Here is a 9231-nt window from a genome sequence, read left to right on the forward strand (position 1 = left end):
ACATGCTTATTTAAACAAAATGTGTCTTTATGCTAACATCTTAAGACAAAAGTTCGTTCCGTGTTGTGTGTAGTGAGAACGCGCTCAAGTGAGGGGGGCCCCCAAGCCAAAGCTCGCTTAGGGCCCCTACAAGTCTAGGGCCGGCCCTGCCCCATATGTTACAACCCGGCTCTTGGGCTGCAACAAAAAGCTGGGAGGCGAGGGGTCTGAAAGTATAGCAATCCTTTATTTAGTGGACACCAAAAAGACAGCCGCAGATATAAAAGTCACGGCTCGCCACTGGTCAGACAAAGTTATTGACCAAAACCAAGATGTAGTCTCTGAATAAATACAGGTTTTTGTAAGCTTCAAACTTTACTGTCAACCTAAATCTTTGTGACTCATTGACTGATTGGTGATTGTTTAATCAAACAATAAGCTTCTTGTCCAAAGTTTGATTCCAGTGAATGATTTGCATGTCATACCTCTTTCCATCCCTCATTTATACCCTGTCATCGGTCAAATAAAGGCAAATATACCTTTAAATTAATTATTATTAAAAATTAATCTTAAAATCAAATGCATATCATCAAATATTCATGTGTCTATGTCTTCACTTAAAAGTGTGTGTCATGTTTATTTATTGTACATTTTAGAAAAACACCAGTCAATTAGATTGAACTCTCTTTATTGGATATGAGGAAATATAATCATATTTCGGACAGGGAAAATATTTGCGTCTCAGGCATTTTGTAAATCCTATAAAACACATGTGATTGATTTAAAGATGTTGGTAGGAGTGACTCCAGGTTTCTCATCTAGCCTTGGCCAGACCCACCATGTTCTGGCCTCTGCTGAAGATGGCGTAGTACTGTCTGATGAAGACGTCTCCCAGGATCCACAGGTTGTCTCCTCCGTTACCGAAGCCAGTACGGCAGCCATAGGACTGAGACTGTGGAAAGAGAAGAGTTTCAGATGGAGGGGGAAAAAATAGTGCAGGGAGGATGTATTTATGTACGCCAACCTAGAAACTAGCATCTATCTGGCTCCCTCAACAAAAAACCAATGGTTTATTTCCATTAGATAAACTACAGCACGGTCACATGACTTCACGTCACCACTGCTGAGCTAAATGTGGCTAATGTTGGGCTATAAAGGAACTACAGCACGGTCACATGACTTCACGTCACCACCGCTAAGCTAAAGGCGGCTAACGTTGGGCTATAAAGGAACTACAGCACGGTCACATGACTTCACGTCACCACCGCTAAGCTAAACGTGGCTAATGTTGGGTCTATAAAAGAACTACAGCACGGTCACATGACTTCACGTCACCACCGCTAAGCTAAAGGCGTCTAATGTTGGGCTATAAAGGAACTACAGCACGGTCACATGACTTCACGTCACCACCGCTAAGCTAAAGGCGGCTAATGTTGGGCTATAAAGGAACTACAGCACGGTCACATGACTTCACGTCACCACCGCTAAGCTAAAGGAGGCTAATGTTGGGCTATAAAGGAACTACAGCACGGTCACATGACTTCACGTCTCCACCGCTAAGCTAAAGGTGGCTAATATTGGGCTATAAAGGAACTACAGCACGGTCACATGACTTCACGTCTCCACCGCTAAGCTAAAGGTGGCTAATATTGGGCTATAAAGGAACTACAGCAAAGTTACATGACTTCACGTCACCACCGCTAAGCTAAAGGCGGGTGGACGTGATGACGTTTAGTCGTCTCATTTAGACACTTGTTAGCATCCACCATTTTTTTCATTCACCAGTGGGGTATTTACTGACGTATTTTATGTCGTAAAACCACAGACCTTCTTATTTCAGGCTAACAACCATAAACACGTTCAAAACACCATTTACTCTGAGACGGGGAGGATAGTGTTGCAGAAATTAGTCCTAAAATCCAGAAATGAGTCAGCATTACTGGGTTTTAGGACTCATTCATGCATCACTAAGGTAAAGTGTCTGGCAGGCAAGCAGAACATCTTACCCCGCGGACGTAGCCAGAGCCTGGGATTGTGAAGGTCTCTCCGTGGATGTGGAAGATCACATCAGGCAATTGGGCAATGCTGTTGCAGTTGACCATATACTGAAGCAAAAGAAAAATGGAGGAAAGAGTTACGTTTTTTGTACCGTTCTTTCAACAACAAGAAGCTGCGGGAATATCCTTTAACATTTGGGCACTTACGTCTCCGTTGTTGTTGGTAGCTCCCACTTTGCTGTTGATGTTGCTGATGCTGCTCTGAGGTCCGACAATCAGAGAAGTACCTGTATCAACGATAGCCTGGCAGCCGCCATTACAGGCCACAACCTCACCATTGACAGTAACACTGAAAGAGAAACAGAACAGCATGCATCAGAACACGTTTAGAGATTTCTGGAGGATTTGTAATGCTGTGTTTTTGTTTCTTCACCTGTCCACTGTGATCTGCCAGTACAGCTCGCGGGAGAGGGGGATCCAGGAGATGGAACCAGAATAATGGTTGGGGTCAATGCCACCAAAGGTCACCACACTGCCTTGCTGAGTGTCACTGCAAAGACAGGAGAGAACATTATTAATTAATTGTTTTATTTTGTTTACTTTATTATTTTCATTTTATTTATATTTTGTGATCCTTTTATTACCTTTCATAGATGCAAAGGTGGGAAGTAACTAAGTAGATTAACTCAAGTACTATACTTAAATACAACAAATGTAATGCTACTTTCTACTTCTACTCCATTATAATTCTGAGGTAAATTGTGTACTTTTACTCCACTAGATGTATGTAATACCTTTAGTTACTTTACAGATCTATGTGTATGTATACAGTATGTGTACATATGCATGGGTAGAACTTTGTTTATCTGCGTGCGTATTTAATACGGAATTATCTTTTTTTAACTAACAGGAGGGCTACCTCTGTATTACTCATTTTGTTTGTTTTTCGGATGTATAAACTGTATAATTGTTGAAATAGTAGAATAAATGATAAAAAAGAAATTTTGAAAATGAAAAATTGTCTAGAAATCAGTTGCTATCTCAGTATAGAGCGGTGCAGGGATGATGTATTTTTGTGACTTGGAAGTTAGCATCACAAGTTAGCATCAGTCAACAAAAAGCTAATGGACATTTTGGAATATTGCAGAAAATAGGATAACATGTTTGTGATAATGACATGTTTTGAGAGATAATCTCCACATATTAACAACACTTTATGAAGACAAAAGCTAATGTAAGGCTATATCAATAAGCTAACGTTGGCTAATGTTGGGTGTGATGAAGTTTAGTCGTCTTATTTAGACACTTGTTACAAACGCCATTTTTAAATCCACCACTGGCGTATTTACTGATGTATTTTATGTCGTAGAACAAAACGTGAAAATCCTTTCCAACCAAAAAACATTAAAAAAACCTTCAAGACGAGGGAACAAGAAGTGGTTAAAGCTGACTTATCAATGGTTTTAAGACTCATTCCTGCATTAGTCCTCTTGATTGGATGATACAAAGTTATTTTTGTGCTTACGAGCTCAGGTACACGGAGAACATGTCCTTGTTGACCAGATTCTCACTCATCATGTTGTCGAAGACGGGTGTAGCGCCGGATGCAGACAGGCGAGGGTACGCCAGGCCGAGGATACCGTCAGCGCGCATGTACTGCATGAAGGGAGCTTCAGTCTGACTCAGGCCGATGATCTGGTTCTTCACAGCGAGTCCACCCACCTGAGAAACACAGAACATAAGGATTAAAAACACTCTTAAATTACAACAGGAACATTTGATTTAGCTAATCAACAGAGATGGCAAAGGTACAGACATCCTTTACTCAAGTAGAAGTACAGATACTCGTGTTTAAAAATACTCTGGTGAAAGTAGAAGTACTGACTAAACTTCTTTACTCAAGTCAAAGTCAAGAGGCTTTGAAGTGTACTTCAGTAAAAAGTACCCATAACTAGCAGCTGCTTTAAAGAGTACCTGACCTCCCTTTATATTAATAGAACAATAATGTCATTGTTAGCTAATGAATGTTTCCATGCTGAACAACGGCAACATGACAACGTTTTCATTGGTCCCTCTTCTTTAGAGAAGACCAGGAAATGATGGATACACGGATCGTGTTCAAATCAATAGGCACACAATAAAAAATCGTCAGAAAAATAAGTAGTGGAGTAAATTATTGATACCAGAAAAATGTACTTAAAAGGTGGGGTAGGTAATTTTGGAGAAACCAGCTGGAGTGCGCTAGAATTTGAAAATACACAACCGGAGAAAATCTGCCACTTCCTCACAGAGCCCCTCCTCCAACACACACAAACGCGCACATGACCAATGAGAGCACGAGATAAGTTTGTGCACAGATGGAAGGCTGACAGGCAGGTAGGCCATCCAGTTACTTTAGCTGGCTCAGATGATTGGTCGTGCTTTTTACAGCGCCACGGCTTCCACAGAGGACATTTTTCAATGGATTTTTTGTCAAAGCAATTCAGATATTAATTTCTATCAGGATGTTAAGAGCATTCCATGGAATATAACACAAAGTGTATCTCGAGCCGGTTTCTCAAACTTACCTACCTCACCTTTAAGTACAGTAACAAAGTATTTGTACTCCACTACTTCCCACCTCTGCTAATCAAGTAAAAAAGGTTGTGCAACACATAAATAGGACACTTCAGCGCAACAGATATTCAGTGTACCTTCATCGTTAAACATGTGAACTGTGAACCCATTTTCGAATATATAGTGTTAGTAATTTCTTTATTTTCTTACGGTCACAGTGTCGTATCCCAGGAATCCGGTCATGCTGCCGGTGCCGTACTGGATCCTGAGAGTATGGCCGTTATTTCTGAAGGTGCTGCTGGTGCTGGGGTTAAACTTATCGTGGTTGTCTAGAAAGAACAGATGTAGGACAAACATATTCTGTCTGATAAAGTGTATATTTGTGATTTTTTTTTTAAAGCAAATGGCATAATTGAAAAGTCTTGACCTCTTGTTTTCAATCTAGTTTAATGGACTGCCACAGTTAACCTATGATCTGCAATCTAGACTTTCAAACCACCCTAACAACAACTTCCTCAGAACATCAGAGATAAGGGCTGTATAATAACAAGAAACAATGTGGACATTAAAGTGGTAAAATAACGGGAATTTACAATCTTTCATTTGCAGATCTTGGACTAAACAACTCGCTCTGGATGCCTAATCACAATCATACTCTCTACTAAAACATCTCTAAAGACTACCGGGGTTAAACTGGTCGTGGTTGTCTAGAAAGAACAGATGTAAAGACTAAAAATAATTGTTAAATGTTTGCTGATTAGGTGTTTATTGACAATAACATATTTTGCAGTGAGTGCAAAGTAATGCAATTGAAAAAAAACAGTTAGTAATCTTGATTTATTTTTTCCATTTAATTTATTAATGGAATATTAATCTTGTAATCTAGATACTGGAATAAGTAAATGGAGATTTCCACTGATGAGATTACATCTCATGTTTGTCAAGATCTTGGTTTTCGTGTTTTATTTTGAAACTTAATTCCCCATGTCTGTTTTGACTTCCTGTCTTTGTGGGTTTTCCCGCCTGTTTTGTTTGACTTTCCTGTAGTTATTAGTTTAACAATTTCCCCATTCGCCCTGCAAACAACAGCACTTCCGCTTGTATTAAGTCCTGCTTTTCTGTTTAGTGCTGTTCTTAAAACTGTAACCTGAAACAGGTATAAGAGATATGAGCCGTCAATTTACGAGATAAAATTGACGATGAGATATTCTCATCATTGTATTGACTTTCTTAAGGGGAAACTCACTGGTAATTGGATTCATTTGTGTTCCTAGTTTTAACTATGCATAGCTTACCTCCTAACCCAGTGTTTCTCAAACTTTTTCATACCAAGGACCACTTAACCAATAAAAAAACACTCGCGGACCACCTAACTCCACAAATATCCAAAATCACATCGTTTTTCTAGAACAGATTACAAATTGCCTGAATGTGGTACAAACAGGTTGCAATATGTGTGATGAAGGTGTTGCGCTGGGCTATATCATGCAATTGAAAATGAAACTTAAGCTTGTTCCATTACGGAGATATTCCAGTGAGAGTGCGGAAAACTTAAATTCATTTGTTTATTTCAAATGTGAAATGTTACCAATATACTCACGGACCACTTGGGGGCGCTCACGGACCACCAGTGGTCCGCGGACCACACTTTGAGAAGCACCTAACCCAACTGGTAATTGGATTCATTTGTGTTCCTAGTTTTAACTATGCATAGCTTACCTCCTAACCCATTGCCCAAATACAAGCCTAATATTTCAACCAAATGCTTTGAGGTTCGGCTTTCCTACAGAGTTAGGTCTAACCCTAACTACTCACTCTGGATGCCTAATCACAACCATACTCTCTCTACACGTCTTTAAGGACTGTCAGATCACTTTTTCCACTACTCAATGGATTTGGGTTTCATCTGGTCCTTCATTTTTTCAATATTTATCAGCTTAAAAGGCCATAATGTTTCCACATGGATCGTTGTGCGCATCTGAGATGCATCGGCCTTTTGTTTGATCCTGTTATTACCATTAAATAGACGCTAGTAATAGATGAAGAGTTTTACGTACTGCAGGCGCGGCTGTTGCAGTAGATCGAGGGAATCCACAGGTTGGAGGATCCGGTGTCGAAGATGACCTTGAAGGATTGAGGAGGGGTCCCGATGGAGATGATGCCATAGTAAGCCAGCTGGAGAGGAAGAGGACACAATGGGAACCTTAGCTTTCTTTATCAAAGTTCATCTGTTAAAGGTCCCCTATTATCCTGTTTCTCATCAATATATCACAGGTCTCAGGTATATACAGAACCTGTCTCTGATTGGCTGGAACACCAAACAGATCATTGCAGCATTACCCATAATCCCCTCTGTTTCAGCCCTGTTTCCAAAGTGCTGATTCTCTGTCTGTTACTTTAGATGAAAATAAGGAGCCCCTCCCCACGCCCCTCTGAGAGACATTTGGTGCTCTAGGAGGAGATCCAGGTGATAAGGGGGGGGGGGGGGGGTACCTTGGTTGCTGATTGGCTAATGGTTACATAAGACAACACATCGTTATGACATCATAAAGTGGCCAAAATCTGATCAATCAATCAATCAATCAATCAATCAATCAATCAATCAATCAATCAATCAATCAATCAATCAATCAACATCAATCAAGGACTACCTATGTCCACTGAGACAAATGTAACATTGCTGATATTGGGCTATAAATAAACATTGATTGATTGATTGATTGATTGATAGAAGCCAACACATCGTTATGACATCATCAAGTGGCCAAAATCTGATCAGCTCATTTTCAGACAGGTTTTTATAGAAATGGATCAAAAAGAGACAATTTTTGTTCCTGAAACTTTCAGAGTCTCTTTCCACAGAAAAGGAAAAAGTGGATTTTGTCTACATAATAGGTGACCTTTAAATCTTCAGAAGCTGTTACTCACATCAGCGTCGTTGGTCATGGACTCGTCGCCGACAGCAAAGCTATCGTCAAACTTGACCATGGGGTTGTACGGGTATTTGAGACGGTATTCCTCCCAAAGACCTTGCTCTTCCAGGTTCTCCCTCGCTGTCTTACCCTTCTCCAGAGGAACCCTGCGAAAAACCAAGGGGAGACACTTTCATTTGGTTTTCCATGACAGGTTTTATTATCATATGCACAAAGCTACAGTGTAGAAATGGCAATGAAATTCTTCTGACCTGAGCTCCTCCAACCATGATAAAATACAAAAATACAAATTGTGCAAGAAGTCGATATACATGAACTCTGCAATGCACCAACTGGGGACACTTTCATTTTGTTTTCTACGAGGTTTTTGCATGTTTCCTTCATCGTCAACGTTAACAATCTTGTTTTCAATTGAATTTAATGGACGGCCAATTTGTTATCTTGTAATCTAGATATGTGGGTTTTCCCGCCTATTTTGTTAGAATTTCCCGCCGTTATTAGTCCAAGTTGTTCCCCATTAGCTCTGCAAACACTGGCACCTTTAGTTTTGTTTGTATTAAGTCCTGCTTTTCTGTTTAATGTTGTTCTTATTGTTGTTTGCCGTTTTCAGGAAGTTATGTTCTGGTTTGCTTTGCCTTGTCTAGACCAAGGTAACAAATACAAGTATTTTCTGTTATACGTTCCTTTGTCCTGCGTTTGGGTCCAAACTACGCAACTACCAGAGGTGGGAGAAGTACTCAGATCTTGTACTTGAGTAATAGTAGAAGTACTCAGGTCTTGTACTTGTGTAAAAGTAGAAGTAGTCAGGTCTTGTACTTGAGTAATAGTAGAAGTACTCAGATATTGTACTTGAGTAATAGTAGAAGAACTCAAGAAAAGTATTCTCATCAAAATATAGTGAAAGACAGTAAAAGTAGTCGTTGTGCAGATTGGTCCATTTCAGAATAATATATATGATATGTTTTATAATGATTGATCATGAAAGTGTTCTCAAAGCTGGTAAAGGTGCAGCTAGTCTGAATGACTTTGTATTCTGCAGGGTAGCTGGTGGATTTACTCCAGGTGGAACTAAAGTCTGATTTAACACTTGATTATATGTCACATCATTCATCCAGATGTGTGAAGTAACTAAAGGTATTAACTACATGTAGTGGAGTACAAGTACACCATGTACCTCTGAACTGTGGTGGAGTAGAAGTACAAGTAGCATCAACATTGTACTTATGTACAGTACTTGAGTAAATGTACTTAGTTACTTCCCACCTCTGGACACTACCCATGTCAGTATTTTACAAAAAAACATTGGCCAATCTGCCTTTACTTAAAATAATATTTTCTTTCGAGATACAGGTATATATTTTAGAAAGGAAGGACTTACTGGAAGAGGCACTCGGACAGCGCCACCACGGCACACAGAACAAAGGCACGCTGCATTTTCACGGCTTGGCTATCAACTGCAAGAAAAGGAGGTTATTTCACCAAAAAATCACTTCACAGAAACACTGAAACTGAAATACTGCAGCAGCCATAAAGTGCAGTAAACTCACCGTATGACTCCAAAGACTTTAGTGCCTACACACAGCTTCGCATCCTCTTTTATACAAATGCACTAACATTTTAGCATTACACTTTGATAAGGCAGCACGCACATAAGTGATAAGTGAAGATAAGAAATGGAACAGGTAATCGTTGACCTCAAGAAAAGTAAAGTTAGGAAAACAAACTTGATTAAAGCTTGAACGACTTTTTCCTCTCGCAATGTCAAA

General features: G+C 39.8%; 1 protein-coding gene across 1 annotated transcript; it reads right to left on the minus strand.

Annotated features, from left to right (window-relative positions):
- Window positions 1-793: 793 nt before the first annotated feature.
- On the minus strand, window positions 794-8899 carry LOC117442404 (pepsin A-like). The gene is made up of 9 exons (XM_034078408.1): window positions 8844-8899; window positions 7461-7611; window positions 6590-6707; window positions 4743-4861; window positions 3502-3698; window positions 2410-2526; window positions 2184-2325; window positions 1986-2084; window positions 794-931 (listed from the first exon to the last, which is right to left on the minus strand). Exons 1-9 carry the CDS (start codon window positions 8897-8899, stop codon window positions 794-796), a joined length of 1137 nt encoding a protein of 378 aa, XP_033934299.1.
- Between the last annotated feature and the right edge of the window lie 332 nt (window positions 8900-9231).

Source organism: Pseudochaenichthys georgianus, unplaced genomic scaffold, assembly GCF_902827115.2.
Source record: "Pseudochaenichthys georgianus unplaced genomic scaffold, fPseGeo1.2 scaffold_425_arrow_ctg1, whole genome shotgun sequence".
NCBI lineage: Eukaryota > Metazoa > Chordata > Actinopteri > Perciformes > Channichthyidae > Pseudochaenichthys > Pseudochaenichthys georgianus.

Excerpts from the sequence above, each read along its gene's own strand:
- LOC117442404 (XM_034078408.1), bottom strand. The coding sequence starts at position 8,899 with ATGCAGCGTGCCTTTGTTCTGTGTGCCGTGGTGGCGCTGTCCGAGTGC. Across the intron at positions 7,612-8,843 it reads CTGTCCGAGTGCCTCTTCCA|GGTTCCTCTGGAGAAGGGTA; the intron begins GTAAGTCCTTCC and ends GGTTTTTCGCAG. Across the intron at positions 2,527-3,501 it reads TTCTCCGTGTACCTGAGCTC|TGACACTCAGCAAGGCAGTG; the intron begins GTAAGCACAAAA and ends CTGTCTTTGCAG.